General features: G+C 34.5%; 1 protein-coding gene across 3 annotated transcripts; it reads left to right on the forward strand.

Moving 5' to 3' along the window:
- Positions 1–8,499: 8,499 nt before the first annotated feature.
- Positions 8,500–18,211, forward strand: LOC104613225 (putative aldo-keto reductase 1). 3 transcript variants are annotated; one of them, XM_088895122.1, is made up of 8 exons: positions 8,538–8,697; positions 10,303–10,525; positions 12,070–12,237; positions 13,542–13,745; positions 13,917–14,089; positions 15,114–15,210; positions 15,364–15,517; positions 17,817–18,211. In XM_088895122.1, exons 2-8 carry the CDS (start codon positions 10,472–10,474, stop codon positions 18,008–18,010), a joined length of 1,044 nt encoding a protein of 347 aa, XP_088751248.1. In that variant the 5' UTR covers positions 8,538–8,697; positions 10,303–10,471; the 3' UTR covers positions 18,011–18,211. The 3 variants fall into 3 exon arrangements, with proteins under 3 accessions (XP_088751249.1, XP_010279258.1, XP_088751248.1); XM_010280956.2 differs by lacking the exon at positions 10,303–10,525 and having other exon boundaries at positions 8,505–8,697; XM_088895123.1 differs by lacking the exons at positions 10,303–10,525; positions 12,070–12,237 and having other exon boundaries at positions 8,500–8,697.
- The last annotated feature ends 3,073 nt before the right edge of the window (positions 18,212–21,284 follow it).

Raw genomic sequence — 21,284 nt, forward strand, 5'->3', positions numbered from 1 at the left:
CAGTTTGGAGGGTAAGTGAGCAGATAGACTTAATGGGCCTAAAGCTCAACTCAAACTGGCTTAATGAAATTAATTAAAAAGGGGCGGTTTTGGGATTTAGATCAATAGATAGGATAAGGGATTATCCCTATCCACTCAGAGAGTCCATATCCAAATAAAGATTTGGATCAGGAAACTCCTAATTAGATTAGGAGGGCTAATCTTTATCTGCAGATAAGATAAGGGATTATCCTTATCTCTTAAAGAGAGTCTAGATCCAAATACAAGATTTGGATTAGGAAACTCCTAATGGGATTAGGAGAACCTCTCTTTAAGGCTATAAATAGGAGAGCGTGGTGAACCATCAGTACACAACAAAAATCATCTAAGTGACTACTGATTTCCAAAGAGAAACAACACAGTTTGACTGCACTGTCTCCTTCTCTCCTGCTCTTGCTGCCATACCAGTTCGATCTCCATCTGTGGGAACGATCAAGAAGAGTTCTTGATATTACCTTTTGGCAGAAAAGGTACTGAAGAACCATCCTACTGATTCTGCTTCATCTTGCACCGTGTCATCTTCAGTAGAAGTAGTCTTTGGATCTTTTCTTGGGCGTGAACACCTTCATTGGAGGTTATTACTACTTCATATCAGGTATATCCCTCCACTCCCTTTTGGTTTTAGATCTGTTCTGGTTGGGTTCAAGATTGATCATTGAAAATGCAATTTTCTAAAATAGGGAATGTGATTCCCACATGGGAGAGAAATTTTTGAAATTTTGCCCAACCTTCTTGCAGGGTTCGGCCATCCATATGATGGATCTTTCATCCCTTCAGTAAATAAAAAATATCATCATCATCATCATCATCATCCATTCCTTATCCCAACTGCAAGGAGTTAGCTTGTGTAAATACAAATATGTAAAGTGAAAGACCTTGCTTTATTTCTAAACCTTGTATATGTGTGTATTTATATTCTTCCCAAACTAAGCCCAAGGGACAATGGCACTTAGCCCCAAAACTTTGTTTTGTGGCAAAGAATTCCATGAACTTCTAGATTCCAAAACTTTGCCCTGTTGTTGGCATTTTGTCAATTAATTTCATGGAATATTACATTAAACCATTTAAAAAACCCCAAACTATCTTTATATTATTTTACTAGTGGGGACCCATACGATGCACGAACTTTATTAAAAGAACTTGAGGCAAAAGGAGATAGGGGTGTAGCTTGAGTAGGCCTATCTCGAGCCCAACCCAACTCAGCCAAAGATTTTGCATAGGTTGGGCTTGAGTTTTCAACTTCAAGTTGGGCTTAAGCCAAAAGAACTTAGGTTGGACTTAGGTTGAGGCCTTGGGTAGCTCGAGCCCAATTCAACCAATTTAAGCCCGCCCAACAAATCTCGACATGTCCAATCCCAAGCCCATCTCAAGATGTTGGATTAAAGCTTGGGTTAGGCCTAGGTTGGTAAGAGAAAAATTACTAGTAATTTTCAATAATAACTGATAATTTTCTAAAATATAACAAAAATAGAATGACAATAATTATTGATAATTAATTTACTAACCCAGGCCTGAATTTACCAACTTAGGCCCAACCTAAGCTTAACCTAACATCTTGAGCTAGAGTTGGGCTTGGGTGTCTTGAGCTTTATAGCCTAATTTCCAGGTATAAATCATAAAATGTTGGAACAGGCTCCAATTGGGTTAGGTCGAACTTAAACTACCCAAGGCCTTAACCCAAACCCAACCTGAGTTTAGGTTAGCTTAAGTTTTTTGGCCTAAACCCAGCTTGAAGTTCGAAAACTCAAGCCCAACTTGTGTAGAAACTTGAGTTGAACTGGATCGGGCTTGAGTTAGGCCCACCCAGCCCAAGGTACACCCCTAGCTCCTTTTGCCTCAAATTATTTTAACAAAACTCATGCATCATAAGGTCTCGTTAGTAATTAATAGCACTAATTTTAATTTATAGTTACTAATAGTAATATTAATTATTAAGAATATTAATATTTTATGGTATTTTTTAATTATTCCCAAAAATAGTTAATAATTTTTTTTTTTAATTTTGTAATTAATAGTTAAAAATATTAATAAAATTTAGGGAAAATTCCTTATTAGCACCCTAAACTTTAGGGGTCGTGTCAAGTCAGTCCCTGAACTTCAAAACGTATCTATGCAGTACTTGAACTTTCAGAATGTGTTTAATAGGTCCTTGCCATTAATAGTCCATTAGTTAATTTTGGAAATGTTAGAACTACCCATCATTTGTCATCTAATTTTCTTTATCTGCCACTCCAACATAAACCAATTTAAACAAAACTCCTTCCATTTAAATCTTGATTCCAGTAAACTATGTTGTCATTCCACCTTGCATCCTAGCTTAGATAGGAAGGTTGCAGCAACAATCCAAGATGGATTTTAGATTATACAGGAAATTTTCATCAGCTACATAAAATTAAAAAAAAAATAAAGAATATACAAGAAACCATAGCAGTTGTGGTTTTAGCCGTTGCCAGAACTTGGGTAGTTTTTGGCACCATCATTGGTTCGTTCAAATTAGTTCTTAGCACCACCGTAGCAATGGCATAGCTCTTTGGTCTCAAGGTAGAAGACAATGAACAATGTCTTCCTTCAAGATTAGTTTTGATATTTTAAATTTTTCAAGTGGCACATGTTATCACAAGATACAAATAACTGATGGACTATTAATAGCAGGGACCTATTAGACACATTCTGAAAGTTCAAGTTACTGCATAGACACATTTTGAAGTTCAGGGACTGACTTGGCACAACCCCTAAAGTTCATGGCACTTATTAGGAATTTTCCCATAAATTTATAATTATAGTTAATAATTCTTAATTATGAATTAATAAATTTTATAATTCTGAATTTATAAAAAATATTACTATTATTAATAGTAATAATGGTTAATTTCATAATCAATTTAATTATTCATAAAACAATTATTGATTTTTAAGTTTTAATATTAATAAATGATTAATTAATTTGTTGGTAATATATCACTAATTAATTAACCATGAATTTAATAATATATTATTAATATTAGTTTCTAAAAATAGTAATATATTTTGGTATTAAATTTTGGAAATTTTTAATAAATCATGGATATAAATAATAAATTTTAAGTGAATTTTGGTATTTTTCAATTAATTCTGAAAAGAATTAATTACTTTTGGTAAACTATTAGTAAATTGCGGACAATATTAGTAACTAATCCAAAAAATATTACTAAAATGAAAATTATTAATTATTAAAAATAGTAATGTTATTTGGGAATTTTTAATTATTCACAAAAATAATTAATTTATTTTAGTATGAGTTATAATAAAATAAAATTATTAATTATAAACAATGGGTAATATACCATTTAATGTAAATGGGTCATAACTGGGTTGGATTAGTGAAAACAAAATCATACGATCCAATAAACCACATCACTTTAGTTAAATGGATCGAATAGTGAGTGAGTGAGTGAGTGAGTGAGTGAGTGAGGGAGGGAGGGAGAGAGAGAGAGAGAGAGTCTTGCCCAAATATAGAAGCCCTGACCAAATCCAAACCAAGCATAAAGTTAAACCACATGATGAGAGGCTCTCTCTGTTGTGGTTGCTTAGAAAGTTCAGGCTAGATTTTGTTTCCACCAGTGGAGACACCCTTCAAAGTATTTTGCACAAAAATGCATCTGTGATCTCATTACTTCTCCTGTTGTAGAGGTAAATGAAGAAAGGAAACATGTAATGATGTAAATAAACAACAAATTTTATTGTTTGCCTTTTGTTGCATATTAGAAACAGGTTTTACATTGTTTCTCCTCCATTGTAGAAAGAGAGATTAGAGAAATCATCCTCATAACCATTAGTATAACCATTAGTGAAGGAGAAAAGGTTTTTTCTTTTTTTTCTGTTTTAATGTTTTTAATATTTAAAAAAATAAAAAGCAAAGAAATGGAAGTTCTCCCAACATCCGTTAATCAGTTCGCATGTGTAAGAATTTAATAGTATGAGGCTGACCTGGCACACTATGATAGGATGTGTAGGAAAATGTGCAAGTCAGGATGCGTAGGAAATCCGGACTCGTCTTAAGAACAATAAATTAGGAGTGTGGAGAGGTTTAGGAGAGTGGGGATAAATAGAGATTTTAGTAATGATTTTATTAAGGAGAGAGATTTTAGTAATGTTTTTATTAAGGAGAGAGATTTTAGTAATGTTTTTATCAAGGAGATGTCTCAATAGGATAGGAATGAAGAGAGAGAGAAAGATATGAGTTGAGATAATAAAGGAGAGTAGTTATTTGGGTAGAGAGAGTGTGAAACATGCGTTGTATAGAGAGAGAGAGTGAGAGAGAGAGAGAGAGTTTTAGGTAAAATATATTGAGCTAATTAGGAAATGAAGATAGAGGGTGATGAGTTTGGTTAATAGGAGTGGTGGGAAGGGGAGAGAAGAGATAGTCAAGGAGAATGCATGGTGGAGGTAATTGAGCAAGGAGAGGCATGGTGAGGTGGACCATATATATATATATATAGAGAGAGAGAGAGAGAGAGAGAGATACTAGTGGGGACCCGTGCAGTGCACAGGATTTGTTAAGCGAAAGCTAAACAATAGAAACACATAAGAGTATACAATTGTTTTATATTTTTAACTTTTTAAATAATTAATAATTATTTATATTTTGGGTTTGACTATAATATGATAAAGATATGGTATCTGAAAATTTTTTGATCAATCAACTAATATGGTAGCCAATCAAGTGTTATTTACCAAAATTCATGAGTGGATTTTGATTGGTCAAAACTCTTCTGATACCATATCTTTCCCACATCATAGATTTTATCTTATCTTTTATATACTACTTTTAATAATATTTATACAATACAAAAATAACAATAATTAATTTCAGCTAGTGTTGTTCATCAAACTGATGAAACTAACCAACCCAACCAACTCGACTTGAGTTGATCGATTTTCTAGTATTTCCAATTAGCTTTGGTTCAACAATTCCCCAACCCAACGAGGTTGGATCAATTCCACTTTGGCCATTTGTAAATTGACCAAAATTGAACGACCTGACCATATATATATATATATATATATTATATTTTTAATATATATCTTTTAATATATGAAAGTGGAAAAATTCCAATATTTCTTAGTTTAAAATATTTTATATCATAAATTTAATTTTTTATTTTTTAATAATTCCACTGTAATTTTTTAAATTTAAATCTTTTGAACCAACCGACCAAACCGAAAATTGACCCAAAATGATACAACCCGAGTTAACCGGTTTTCACTAACGGCTAGTTGATTTTGAGTGACCAACTTTCCAACCTTACCAGATTAATTTGGTTGGCCAAACAGCCTACAACCGAACCGAACCAACCCGTGAACACTCATAATTTTAGCTAAATTAATAGTCTAATCTCAAATAAATAAAAATGGTTTAATCTCCAATAATTATTGAAAATTTATAGCAAAAATTCACAACTATTGAAAATATACGAATAATTAAAATGCAATAAATACTAAAAAATATATTAAATTAGTCAATAAATAGTGTAATCTCAAATAATAGTTTAATCTCTAATAAATATTAAAAAATAAATTATAAAAATGCATAATTACTAAAAATAAATTTATAAAATTACAATAAATATGATAAATTAAATTTCAAAAGCTAAATAATATTTTTTTAATCTCCAATAATTATTGAAAAATTTTTGTTAAACAAAAAAAAAGATTTATAAATAATTATTGAAAACATATTTATCAAAAAATAATATATAATCACTGAATATAAAATAAATATTAATTTAGTGTATATATAAATATATATTGAATATACACTTTTATTGTAAAACTATTACTAATAAATTTTATTTTTTTGAAAGTTATTTTCTATAATTATTAATTGATATAGGTGAAATTAGTTATTTAAAATATTATTTAGTTATTTAAATAATTGTTATTTAAATTTTAAAATATTAATTATTTATTGAAATTTTTAATTTTGTAAAATATTAAATTATTATTAATACAAATATTATGAAATCTATTATAATTATTTTTCTACTTTTAAGATTTTGTTATATAATTATTTAGCTATTTTTAATTTTTTACTTAAGATATTTATTTATTGAAATATTTAAATATCTTTGTATTTTTTAATATTAAATTTTTGTTATTTGATTAACATTTAAATTGAATAATTTGTAAAATTATGATTTATATTGTTACTACATAATTTCATGATGAAATTTGTAAAAATATAGAATTATTAATAATAAGAATATTATCAAAACTATTATAATTTATTTTATATTTTGAATAAATATTTTAAAGTTAGTATATAATTTTGTTATAATATTTAAATAATTGTGAAATTTTTTAATTGAAACTTTATTTAGATAGATGTGGATAAAAAGTGAATAGAAATTAGAGATAGTTTAGGAGAGAATTTAAGAATTAGAGATAAATAAGAATTAGAGACAATTTGGGAGAAAGTGGGGGAAGTGAAGCCACTTGGCTAAACTTTAGAAAAGCAAATCCCTCTTTCTTTTGTGGTTGTTATAAATAGTTAAGCCTATGTTATTTTCTTATAGGTTTAATGGGAAATTATATGGAATTAAAAAATATAAAATTCAAAAAAAAGGAAATTAGAAAGGGGGTTTGGATATGGATGCAAACTTATTGGAACGAACTCAAATCAGGGTGTATTCGAATCCGATCCGACACTGTTCATGTCGGATCCGATCTGATTCAAAGATATGATTGGATCTGATAGGACTCGACCTAAATTTGAATCCTATCGAATCTTCATATCTGATTTGATCCGACTTGTTTTCTTTAAGAATTAATAAATTATTAAAAGTATTTTTTAATTATTTTCATCATACATACATGTTTTTTATAAAAAAATAAATAATATAACAAATTTATAAAAATACAATATAAATAATATATTTATAAATAAATAATTAAGATATATATGTATTATATATTTATATTTATAAATATATAACATATTGGATCGCATCTTCTTGGATCGAATAGGGAGTTGATCCGAATCCGATCCAATTTCTTATTGGATCATAAGATCTAATATGAAGATCCAACCAGGGGTGATCCAAATTCGACTAAATAGGATCAGATCTCAGATCAAATTATGATCCAATAGGTTTGGAGCAAGGAGAGGCATGATAACGTGGATATATAGATAGATAGATAGATATATAGAGAGAGAGAGTGTGCTTATCAAATTTACTTTTAGACATAAAATATAACAAAATTTATAAGAAAATCACGAGACTTTTTATATATCATTAATTACATAATTAGTTTGAATCTTAACGGATTCTAAACAATAAAGATCGGTCTCAATCAAATTATTAATGAAGACACAAACAGTAAATCATAGAACCAAAACTGACTATCCATTGGCAATTCTACGGTAATCAATATTAAGGCTGCATTTGGCATTCCTTATTTTAAGGAATTTTCTCTTTTTTGCTATAAAAAACTCAGTGTTCATAGGAGCAAAAGGAAATAAGTCATTAAAATAAAGAATGCAAGGTAGAGAAAACTCCATTTTAATATCCTGAACTTTGGGGGTAGTGTCAAGTTGGTATATGAACTTTCAAATGTGTCATTGCAGTACCTAAACTTTCAAAATGTGTCAAATTGGTCCCTATCGTTAACCGGTCATCAATTATCTATTGAAAATGTCATAACTACCCTTCAGAAGAAGACACTGATCATTATCTTCTACCTTGAGACTGAACAAGTTATTTTCAAAGAAAAAGAGAGAAAAAAACATGAAATAATAGAGGGAAACAATAACTGAAAGCAAAGAAATAACTAGATAAGAATGTGTTTCAGATCTAAAGGTAGAAGACAATTACTCCAACTGATTTAGTTTAGAAATAACTAGTCTAGAATCTCAAACACCTCAACCGGTTTCTTAAGGTAGAAGACAATGAATAATGTCTTCTTTTGAATGATAATTTTGATAGGGATCAACAATAGTGTCTTCTTTTGAATGATAATTTTTACAGGGATCAACTTAACACTTTTTTAAAATTTAGATACTGTATTGATACATTTTAAAATTCGGGTACAAACTTCAAACTACCCCAAAATTTCAGGGTAATAAAATCGAATTTTTCCCTATATTATATACCTAGCGTAAAAAATAAGACTGCAATGGGTAGGTGATTGCGGATTGGGTTGCTTTTTCTATCAGCTTCCAGACTTCCAAGAAAGGAGGTTGGTTACTATCTTACTGGTTAGGTAGAAAACGGCCCGATTCACGGTGGATGATAAGACCACGCCTCTTGTTTTCGGATTTTTTTTGTAGATCGATGAAGTGGCTTCAACATCCACCGTGAATCGGACCGTATTCTCTTTTATAATAGCAGTGATCGAAAGTCAACTAAATGAGGTAGGTGGTTGGTGGTGCCACGTGGAAAAATGAAAATGGACAACTACCTAAAAAATCTCTGTCGCGTTTTTCTTTTTCGCTTCGCTGTTTTAGCAGTCTCCACTCTCCCGCTTGTTCACTCTGTTCAGCTATTTCTTTTACGTGATCGGCCGAATTCACCCAACTCACCTTCAGCTCCGAGTCGCAGATAGATTAAGATCAGAAAGATGGCGGGAGAACACAAGGTCGAAATTCCCAGAGTGAAACTGGGAAATCTAGGACTTGAGGTAAAGCCCTATTTAATTCCTCGATTACCCATTTGAGAATCTCCAAGAAAAATTAAGTTTCTTCTTTTTTGTCATATTCATTTTCTGCAGAGGGTGTAGTTTGATAGAGAGGGCAATGTGCTCTCACTGTTTATTTATCCTCCGACTGATTTGGTTAAACTTGAAATGTTTTCTTTTTTTTTTTCAATTATTAATAGAGAAGAAATAAATGCCAGTTGGATTATTCTTATTGTTATGTTATCAGCTCTGTAAATCACCAATGCTGGTAAATCCTGTAATTCATCAATGCATTGGACTTTGAGATTGATGGCATTCAATTATCTTTAGGCTATAGAGCTATTTCATGAGTTACATGTTTCCCTTACGGAAGTTCCAATGGGGCTAAATGAAGAAATACCATTTTCTAGGTGCGAGACAAATTTCAATCTTTATGAAACCTTACCTATTTAAGTGAGAAACTATGGCTGAGTCATTTTAAGCATGTAAAGTTGAAAAATTGGTGATGAAGCGCAATATTTTGCCATCTTGGATGAGGCAGCTGTCTCTGCAGTTTTTTTAAGCCAACCTGATTTCTGACTTTATTGGCATTGCAGAATGTTTCCTTTGCAGATTTTTAAAGATGCCTCCATGGTGTGTATGACTTTTAGACAATTTTCCTGAGTTTCATTGGAATTCTTGTATAATCATTTATGGATTAATGACATCCTTGAAATTCACTTGTATGTTTCTGTTGTCTTGAAATTTTATAGAAACATTTATCTTTTTCTGTCCATTGTAAAGTTAACTGAGCTTTTGTTTTATAAGCAATGACTTCCTCCAAATATTACCTGAAGAGCGGAAACATCTTGAAATTTGAATATGGTGACACTTTCAAGTCTATAAAGATTCTTGGTTTTTCTTGTTCTCTTTCTCCCACTAAAGTGAGGTTTGATCAGGGTGTAAGTATGTGTTTTCTACATGCCATTTGATAACCGAAGGGTCTAATGGCCCGTTTGGGAGCACTGAAGCTTTGATTAAGCTGTTTTCTCTGAGCTGCTTTAGAGAAGCCACTAAAAGAAGCTTAAGTCGAAAGCCATATTTTCGGCTGTAAGATACTATTTTTTGTCTCTCCGTGTTTCTGGCCAAACATTGCTTATGGTCTGTCTGAGTGGAGCTCACCTTGTAAAGCCAGAAGCTGCTACGTGAAAGCCCTCCCTATTGGGCACTAAATTTTGGATTTTGAGGCACAAACTGTTTAACTGGGCTATAGCTATTGTTGGGTTGTGCCTCTTAGAGTAAGGGATTTGATAACTTAGACAACTCTTCCATGTGCTGTGCTGTAAGTGAAAAACAATTATTTGGGCAGAAAGGTAAAAAACAGAAACGGAAAGAAAAGCTCTTACATGCAAGAATTAAGGGGTGATAGAAGCTATATGGCCAAATTTCATGCTATGAATTAGTCAAATTTTGTATGAATCATTAAAGTATTAGATTTGATGATTGAACCATAACGGTCTAGATTGAGTAAATCACTTTATTCATTTCAAATACTTCTAAACAATGAATAGATCCATTCATTTGGAGGTGCGAGGAGAATAAAATAGGTGTATTTTTTATAATGTCCAGGCCTACTCTTAGCCTGTGAAAGTATGGGTGCTCTTGTTCCTTAGCTTATGGGTGGACTCCAGAGGAATTAAAGGCATCTCAGCTGCTGGTCTAAGAAGAAACTTATCTAGATCCTCCATTGTTTTCCTTGAGATCCTATGAGCAGCTATTTTTCCCACTGAATGGGGTGATGAAACTTCAGTTGATGGCAGTTCTAAGGGGAACTGAGTGCCATCTAGGGTTGGTAAGTTCTTTTTTCTTGAGATCCTATGAGCATTTACTCATTTCCACTGAATGGGGTGCTGAAACTTCAATTTGATGGCAGTTCTAAGGGGAACTAAGCACCTGCTATGGTTGGTAGGTTCTTCCTTAAGCTGAATGGTCAAACTTTTTGGCTTCTACTGGATCCATGGGGAACTTGATAGAAGCAGAAGCGAGGGTCCTAATGGGGTTCAGGTTGCTAGACAATCTTGATTATCTTCATTGATAATTGGCAGAAACATGGTTAATGCAGTAAGATTGTGTCAAAACAGTGGGAAGCATAACTCTAGGGCCTAGCTCACCTTTTAAATGAGATTTTGGCTAATACGATAGCTCAGATAAAATGAATTCCTAGGTAGATGAATTTGACTAAAGATAATTTGTAAATTCTGGGATAGGAAGGGCTTTGCTTATCATTGTGGCTACTCTTTTCTTTTATAGTCTTTGTCTTATCAGCAATAATTTTTCTATTTATGAAATTTCATTTTTTCCTCATTTATAACTAAGGGGTGTTTTTTTTGGATTTTGAGAGGGGGGAAAGTTGGTCAATGGGATTTTGATTCCCATTGACCAAGAAACCCATGTTCATTTTTCAGATTTATGTGGGGACCAGTGAAAGTTTATTTTCCTGGGTATCACTTACCTGGGTAAGTGCTACCCATCTCCTAGGTGGGTAAATTAACTTTCCCATCTAGGGGAAAGTTGCCAATACTTGGATGAGACAAAAATGCCCCTTTTAATAATGGAATTTTTATGGCTAAGATTGTCATTGTCTTATTTACATGGGAAATAAAAGAACATGGGTAAATGCACTTACCTACCTAGGTAAGTGACTTACCAAAAAGCGAACGGGGCATAAGCGGAAACACAATAGGATTAAAATGATAGAGGTCATGGGGATTGGTACAATTAAAGGTGAAAATTGAAAAACCAATCTAATCTAGGTTTTGTGTGAGAAAACTTAATACATGGAAGAATTAAATTAGGCCTCGTTCGTTTGCATCTTTGTAACTTACCTGGGTAAGGGCACTTACCCAGGGTAAATGTTTCCTAGGTAAGTGCACTTGCCCATGTTATTTTGATTTCCAGGATTCCCAGGTAAGTAACAAAATGACATTTTTATCCATAGAAAGCTAATATAAAAATGGGCAAAGTTGTCCCATTATGCTTTATAAAATTCCCCCTAGGTGGGAAAGTTACTTACCTACCTGAGAGATGGGTAAGTTTTACCTAGGTAAATGGAGTTTATTTTACTGTAGGGCCCATTAGTAAATGCAAAAAGAACATTGTAAAGTTGGTCAATGGGAAAAAGATATCCATTGATCAATTTTCCCAAACTTATTTACCGGTAAACGAACGGGGCCTTAGAGTTGCAACCATGGGCATTTTACTTTCTAATACAAATATTTCTTGGGGAATGATTGTTGTGCTCCGTTTGTATTGTGGGGGAGGGATTTGAAATTATCCTGCTCACTGTGGAAAGTATTTAATAAATGTTTTTTTTTCTAATTAATTTTTCTTTTATAGGTCTCAAAGTTGGGGTTTGGCTGTATGGGCCTAACTGGAATCTACAATGCTCCCGTCTCTGAGGAGATTGGTATTTCAATAATCACGGATGCTTTTAGTAAAGGAATCACATTTTTTGACACAGCTGATGTTTATGGAGCCAATGCCAATGAAGTCCTAGTAGGAAAGGTAAATGTCTTTGCTGGTTTTGTATAATTCAAGTAAGGTGATTCTTTATAGTTTGAGCACTAGGCTAACATTCTTTTCTGACTGGTTAATGGAAAGGGGCAGGACAAATTTTTTTTTTTCTGGAAATTGTGCTATGTGTTTTCTCTATAGGTTGGGATCAACTTTAATCCAACTGATCCAAATGGGGTTGGGCTGGGGTTGGACATTGTATGAATTTAGTAAATGTGTGATTTAAAATTAGGTTTTACTAGGGTTAAGGTCTTGATAATAAAGTAAGGCATAACAAAAGAAGTGATGGTGATGCCGCAATCAATGGAATTGAGAAAGTATGAAGTGTGATGAGAAACAAAAGTCCTAGTTTGAAAATGAGTATCAATAAAGGAGTCTGTATTCAAATAGGTTAGGTTAGGGTTAGGGTTAAGTGTATTGGAAGAAGGTTGTGTTAAGTTAAGGTTAGGTTTGAAGGTTCAACACCTCAGGTTTCTAAAAGATTGGCTTTATACAGTTAAAATTATCACATAACTGCAAACCACATTTTAATTCATGATGTTGATGAAGCTTCTTACTTTTCCTTTCTTCAAACAAAATGTGAAATTAGGCAAGAAATTTCTGCAGTATAAATAACTTGGCTCAATTAACTAAAGCTTCACTTTAGTGGTTTTTCTTGTTGTAAGTTGTAACCAATGTTTTAAAACGCGGAGACGTGACGCATGGCGTTCCACTACCTAGAGGTGTGAGGCGTAGTTCAGAACGCAAGAGGCATAAGCCTCCCGAACACAAGGAGGCATAAGCCTCCTTAAGAGGAGGGGGGTTAGGAGGAGGATGAAGAGGAAGGGGGGATCTCATATTTTCTTTATTTTTAATAAAAATCTTTTATATTAAAAAGAATAAAGATGCATAACATTAGTTGAAAGGGGGGGTCTTGTCGAAGCAGAGGTGAGCTCGCTTCGCTCGCTCACCGAGGCGGAGCAAGACCCCCCTAACTCAATTTTTTCTCCTCTTTCTTTTTCTTTCCCTTCCCTTCCCTTTCCTTTCCTTTCCTTTTTTTTCTTTTTTCTTTTTTCTTTTTTTTTCTGTCTTTTTATATCAGATGTGCATGAGGCGCATGAGGCGTACGCCTCTAACATGCCTCATGAAAAAAGTGCAAGAGGCATCGCCTCAGGGCGTTTTGGGAGCACCTCGCCTGGAGGTGCACCTCCAGGCGTATGCCTCCCACGCCTTTTAAAACACTGGTTGTAACTTGTTGTGGTTGGTTATGAGAGATATTCTTGCAATTGTGATTAAAGATATCTAAAGTTTTGCAGGCACTGAAGCAGTTGCCTCGAGAGAACATCCAGCTGGCAACTAAGTTTGGTATTTTCAGAATGGAGCCAACTCATCTTGTAGTTAAGGGTACTCCTGAATATGTCCGTTCATGTTGTGAGGCTAGCCTGAAGTGTCTGGATGTGGAATATATTGACCTTTATTATATACACCGGATAGACACATCAGTACCAATTGAGGAAACTGTAAGTACTTTCTTGTCTTCTTCCTTTGGTTTTGGAAGGTTGATCTTGGAACTTATGGTTTCCATTCTTTTCTTATATAAAGTTTAGATCTTCTTTAAACCAATCTTGGTTAATGATAATATGCTTTTCTGGATAACTGGAGTTGAAATTATATTTTTTTTGAGGAGGTAGATGGGGGAACTTAAAAAGTTGGTGGAAGAGGGGAAGATAAAATACGTTGGGTTGTCTGAAGCTAGTCCAGACACAATAAGGAGGGCACATGCAGTTCATCCCATAACTGCTGTACAAATGGAGTGGTCTCTCTGGACTCGTGAAATTGAGGAAGAGATTATCCCACTTTGCAGGTATATGTAAAATCCCAATTCAATTTCTTAAGAAATCTTCATATTGAGCAAAGCTAGCTTTTGGGCAAACGATTTAATTTCAAGGAGTATTTGTTATGTTCTTGTCCCATGTATATATATGTTTTCATGTAAGGTGATTTCAAGTTTAAATTCCTTAGTTGTTTTCTTTTTTTTATCAGCAAAATGAGTTCATTAATTAATGCTTGAGAAAGGTACAAAGTTGTAGCTACACAGTAGCCCAAAAACTCAACAGAAAAGCAGCTTGCCCACCCTATTTTGGTTTACCATCCCCCCTTTTTTTTACTAACACAGATTACAATATTGCCCAAAATAATGTGGATCTGTCAGCTCCCTGTTTTGCTAGGACATCTGCCAACCCATTTGCTGTTCTTTTTACCCAGCCAAAACTGAGTTATAACTTTTTGCTAGAAAGTCAATTTTCCTAAAGGAAAATCAATAATTCCAAGGGGCTGAGTTGATTTGTTTCTCCCAAGAAATGACCAATAAGGAGTCTCCCACTACTTCGAGCTCTCCACCCAGCTGTATTGCTAGTTTTAGTCCTTGTAATAGGACTATTATTTCAGCCTTAACCGAGTTCCAAAACCAATTGACCCCAAGAACAAGGCCACTATTCGTCCTTGATGGTTTCTAACCCCTCCCCCCCATACCTGCCCTTCCTGGAATGGATTGCCAGAAGAGCTCTCATCAAAATTTATGGTCCTGGAGGTTTCCATTTCATTCTCATTGCTTCTTTGTGTGTATCTGTTTGTGCCACTTCAGTCCATTTCCATAACAAGTCATTTGTAGAAACATCTCTAAAGAGTTCAATTGTTTAAATTCCTTAGTTTTTCTCCTCTTGATTTAGAATGCTGAATGGTTTGTTATCTTGTGGAAGTGAAACATCATAGACTTCAACTATTGTCTGCTGTATATTTTCCTTCACTATCTTGCCAATCTGATTTTGTTTCTACCATCTTATTCTAATATATGCAAGTAATACCCTTTGCTACATTTTATTCTGCAGGGAACTTGGCATTGGAATAGTGCCATACAGCCCTCTTGGTCGGGGCTTCTTTGCTGGGAAGGCAGTAGTGGAAAGTTTACCTGCAAATAGTTTCTTGGTATGAAGATGGTTTTGATCATGCATTTTGGCCATCTTTTTATTTCTTCTTATTTGCACATAGGAACACTCTATAGGATGGGAATGATTTTAGATTTTAACCCTTTCTTTATGGATAATCCCAGTGAACTGATGAACATGGTTCTGTTATTAGCCCTCACATCCTAGGTTCAAGGGGGAGAACTTCGAAAAGAACAAAATCTTTTTCACTCGGCTTGAAAACTTGGCTGTGAAGCATGGATGCACTCCTGCTCAATTAGCACTAGCATGGATTCTCCACCAAGGGGATGATGTTGTCCCTATCCCTGGTGAGTAAGTTTTCTTCATGCCAGGATATATTATTACTAACATCCCCTTTCTATAAATTAGAAAAGTTACTATCATTACCATTGAGAATCATCTCCTTAAAAAGAAATGATAATCCTCCTTCAGAAAGTGGGATTAGAGATCTATTCTGACCCTTTGGTTTAGAATGTCTGTAACTCTATATTTGATGCTCTCAAATATATAATAAATTTATAAAATTGGAACCGATTATAGAACGTTTTTTTTTTGTGGTTTTGAGACTGGAGAAGTCAAACTCTGCAAGTATGAGTTTGTTTCACACTTATGGTCCCAAGCCCAGATAAAGGAGGAGGATTGTGTCAGGTTGGCAGCTGGCATTAGAACTTCTGCCAAACTCTTTTGTTATGGATCCTGACTTGTGAAACAGTATTCATGTTATCATGTAGCCGATCTCAAATGGTTGGGACAAAGCTTAGATGATTAGACTTGTGAAGTCAGCTACAAATCACTGCCTGCTGTCTTAGCCAGTACACTAAATACAAGATCAGTAATATCCCAGGGGACTGATCAGTAACTTGTTTTTCTATGATGTACAATCTTCTGTTATCTAAGATGACATTACAACAGATAGTAGACTTGCTTCCTGCTTCCTTGTTTTGGTATCTTTGCTCTTGTAACTTTGTATGCAGCAAACAGATAAATATTACTGTCTTTCCTGCTTTCTAGCTGTCCCAGTAACATTTATTGGTTTTCATCCTAGCACAGCTGCAAACTTCATTAGAGATGTATTTTAATTGTGATTCCCCTTATATTGATTCTATTTATATCAATAAACAATCATTTTCATTCCCTTATCATGTTCCTGGCTTTGACATATACCAATTGACTAGTAATAATCTAGCATAAGAGAGAGCTTGTCCTCTACATAATCACAGATTGAGTTGGTTACTGATGGGGATCAACCTAAGGCATATCAAAAGAGAACCAAAGCTGCTCCTATGCTCATTTGGCATCATTATGAAGACATGGGGCCCCCATGGGTGCTGGGTTAGCTGTGCATCAACTTGGGAAGACCCTAGAGTCTTCAATCCACCTTAAGATGCTCTTTGTGTGGTTGAGCTTGTTGCTGGACAGGACTTATTTGGTTTTCTTACATTTCTGGACAGCAAGGGTGTTTTTATAATTTTGCATGTTTAGTGTTGGGAACAGGTCTTAGTCCAATAATTTCCCTTTGTTTGGCTTTATGTTTGTAATTGTTTGGGGCAGGTTTAGTCTAATCTAGCTTCTTTTTGTAAGTGGCTTTTTGGGCAAGCTAACTTGGGGGGCAAGTTTCTTCCTTTGGAAGCTTCTTATTAAGCTTGTAAGGCTCATTTGGAAAGACAGCTTTGGCTGATGAACAAAGAAGGTTTCTCTATAGAATTTGGTGTGATTGTCAAGTTGGGGGTGTGATTTCCCTCACCCTTAGGTGTGATTGCCTAGGGTTATCTTCTTTCATCTTCTCTTCTTTTCTCTTCTTTCTTTTAATCTGATATTTGTTTCTGTTTTGTACACCTACAACCTGAGTTTAGTTGCAAGAATAGTGCTGAATCACAAAGGTCCTGCATCAGTTACCTAGATGATTTAAGTAGCACTGCCATTTGCATTTTTTCTTCTTTATGCAAATCATATGGTTGGAAACAATTTTCCACATTATTTTATGCTTGGTGGCTATCTTTTAACGTTTCAAACTGAAGCTTGGTCCAAGTCATGTGACTAGCAGAATGACGCACAAATTCTTGTAGTCAAGCAATTTATATCAAATTTCCTTGTTTATTCAGCATTCGCCATATATGTTAAAAGTGTAATACACGGGAGGGAAAAAACTAATAAAACCACTTCCTATATTGTAAATAGGTAAATACTGTACATGTATGTATAATATGAGCTTCCGTTTGAACTTTCTTGTATTTAATGTTAACAATACATGTCCTGAACAAGTATTTTCAGCTTATGCTTTGCTCAGTTCCTTCCATCAATTTTCTTTTTTTTTTCTTCATTTTTTTCCTCCCGTTTACAATGTTTCAGAATGATTAGTAGGAACTGGCATTAAAGAATGCTTTAATACATGATGCCAATTCTAAAATATGATTTCATTTGAACTTTTAACGATCAAATAGTTGTCAGATCTCTTCTTGCAGCTTATAGTTTCTGTTAATTAGATTGAACTGAATTTGCTAAAGATTGTTCTGTAGTAATTGTATTCGTCTGGGTAGGATGTTAACACAAAAGCTTGATACAAATGCATTAACTATTATTTCTAATCCTCTATATGAATTTCTGTAGGAACAACCAAAATTAAGAACCTTGATCAAAACATTGGCTCGGTGGTGGTTAAACTCACTGAAGAAGATTTGAGAGAGATTTCTGATGCAATACCTATCAATGAGGTGGCAGGCGCAAGAACCTATGAAAATATGTTACACTGGTCGTGGAAGTTTGCTGATACTCCCGCAAAGGATTGCAAAATCACTAGTTAAGTCATTCATGTAAGAGGTCTACTTTGCTTTCAGAGTATGAGATCTAGTAAGTTCTCTTCTCTTTTGGGGTTAATCCGCTCACGACAATGGAAAATTTATCGTTGAGAATTGAATTTATATCTCGAGATTCTGAACAATGTTGTGATCCGGCCTTCTTGTTCCTCACTGAATTTTAGTAAGATGACCATGCACTTTTTTAAATCCTTTCCTTTCACTGGAGAACAGAGTAGTACAGAACATGTTGACCAGGTCATGGAAAAATCAGCATAGCTAAAAAGGAAAAAGAGTAAGTCCTGTAAAAAACTGAACTCCCTTTTCTTGAACTTATTCTACCAGGGGTAACGTTTCTAGGGCCACTCGAGCATACTCAAACCAGATTCGTGTTTCCTTTCACGGTTTAAGAGCTGGAGCTGAAGTGAGAAAGGATTGGCTGAATTTGATAGATTGGCTTCAGTGCTCACAACTTTTGCATAGCCTTCCATTGGGAGTATCTCCATACTTGTATGCTTTTTTTCATGGAGATATATTTCCAACACAAGGTTGCAAGGGACTATGCGAATGGTGTGGGCAGTCTTGTGAGGACCAAAACCGATTTCCTGTTTTACAGGTTGTGGGACCAATCATTTTGCTCTATACCCATCATAAAATGCACATGGCCCACAATCAAGTTTACATTGGCATCCAACATCACATCCCAACCATGTATTGGGAACATCTCTCAATGACAAGTATGGGAGATGTTTTCAATGCATGCTGAGATATGCATGTGGGGCACGCCCTGTGGGGTGCTGATGTGATCTCCTCACAATCATTCAATAGTGTTGAGCAAAATGGTTGATCCTACAGCTAGTAAAACACCTATCAAATTCAGCTAATCCGCTCAGTTACGTTTCCCAATCCTTACCTTTTCCTTCAAACCATACACAGCCTAAAAAGACAAAACAATAAATCATTCAGTTCATCAGAGATTATTTAGACCCAACTTACAAAATAAAACAAGTGAAAGAGCACCTGATGTGAAAAAGTGGAGCGATAATAGCAATTTCCTTTGGGCTCAGTTTAGGAAGAGTACAGATACAAGTATGTACAGCGGAAAGCTTTGTATTTTGTATTGTATTTGCATTGTACATATTTCTATTTGCACTTAAATAATGTATACACTTACGTTTGCATCAGTCAAGGCAACACATGATTTATGAGAATCAACATGACAAAGCCAGATTTAATTCCTTGATAAGATTGTATTCTTGATTTCTTACGTTGGGAAGTACTCAGACAAATATGTACAGTATAAATGCATACAAAAAATAATATAAAATGTAAGGCTTTACACTCTACATATTTGTATTTAGGGTAAAATACAAAAACTTCTTCTGAAATTTCTAACAATCATAAAAACCTCCCTAGCAAAACCTTCTATTTTCAAAAAAATCGACAAAACCTTCCTTCGGTTAATGATCAAGATGGAAAATGTTAAACTGATGATAATTTTTTACCCCTATATGAGTTATTATATACCTATTTTCACTAAAATACTCTTTGCCCAATCTGAAGAGCTTTTGCCAGCTGAAGAAAAAATAGACTGTTGACGACCGACACTCTCCATGTACTGAGGTGAAACTCTGTTCCTCCGGCGCGGGCTTGAGTACGAAAGCCAGCAAGTGCAACAGCCAAACCGCCTTCGCTAGGCTCAAAAACTCTCCATAGAACTCGGTCCTCGGGTGGTTTCTAGCCATAGTTAGGCGTCTTTGATCCAAGTTCTCCGAAGAGAGATTCCTCCATCTTGGGGTGAACGATAGAGAAGAGCTTACCGAACATTGGGAATTCCGATAGTATCTCATCAGAACCTAGTATTCAACTCTTTTGTTTCTCCTCTTCCTGCAATGCAGGTTACGGCAATACCACATTGCGGTTAACAAGGGAAAATCTGACAGAAACATATGAAGATTGAAGAGTTGCCTATTTAGAGTGGAACTGGCCTGCCAGTTTTCCAACTTATTGTTTGGATTTGTTTCTTATAAAATTGGTCCTCACAGCCATTGCGGCCGCATATTGATCGAGAATATCTCTATATCCATCTTACAGCCCTTCTGCTACACATCGGGAACACCTCGTACTTGTATGTTTTCTCCCAATGCATAGCTGTGTGAGGACCAATTTTGTGAGAAGAAATTGGAATCTTTGAGCTGATATCTATGGCCAGTAAGGTATGGAAATAGTACCCCAGATCCATGGTCACTATGTAGTGATGTCTGTTCCGATGGAAAACAGATTTTATTCAAACATAACCCTTCTTCTCACACCGTCCTAATAGCCCATTGCAGCCGTGCATTAGTAATATTTCTCCATGAATTAAAATAAACAAATACAGAGGTGTTTCCAATGTTCGGTAAGTTCTGCTCTAAGAAGTACTAGCGCCTTGTCATTTTCAGGAAACCGGAGGAACAGAGTTTCACCCTCAGTACATGGAGAGTGTCGGTCACCGAGTGTTGGTTTTTTTTTTTTTTTTTTTCTGCTGGCAAAAGCTGTTTTTCAGATTGGGAAAAGGGTATTTTAGTAAAAATAGGTATACAATAATTCATACAAGAGTAAAATAGGTATTTTGAAAAAATTATCATCAGTTTAACGTTTTGTCTTGATCATTGATGGGAGAGAAGTTTTTATTGACTTTTTAAAAAATAGAAGGGAGGTTTTTGTTAAAGCTAAATTATAGGGGAGGTTTTTATAATTATCAAAAACTTCAGGAGAGGTTTTTATATTTTACCCTCGTATTTATATTCCTTCCAAACTTAGCTTAAATGCGGCGAATTGAGCCACTGGAAATTGTTGTGGTTCGGTATTCACCATCTACTACCTTCCTATTCAAGTGGAAACTAAGATTTTGAAAGGCTAATCACAAGTGCCACGTATACATCATGAGCATCACCCAACCTCTCCATTATTGTTATTATCCATAACAAAGAAAATAACTCCATTATCGTTATTTGCTTTTGTCCGGCAGTAGTCGCTGATGTATGTGCAGGAACTATGAATCACATTGTCATCTTCGTTAAACTAATGAATTAGGTTTTTCTTTAATCCCCTCTCTTCTAACAAATAACATCAAGGTACTTTCAACACAATAGCATCGATCAATGTTTTTTAATTGTCGTTGATTCGGATGGTCAGACCGTTTGGACCGAAAACTGTTTAGGTGACTGATTCCATTTTACCCCAAACCCAGTTCCTAGTAAAAAACTGCTGAATTAGTCAATGAACCGTTGACCTGAATGAT

Source organism: Nelumbo nucifera, chromosome 1 (genome assembly GCF_055504915.1).
Source record: "Nelumbo nucifera cultivar China Antique chromosome 1, China Antique-T2T, whole genome shotgun sequence".
Classification (NCBI taxonomy): Eukaryota; Viridiplantae; Streptophyta; class Magnoliopsida; order Proteales; family Nelumbonaceae; genus Nelumbo; species Nelumbo nucifera.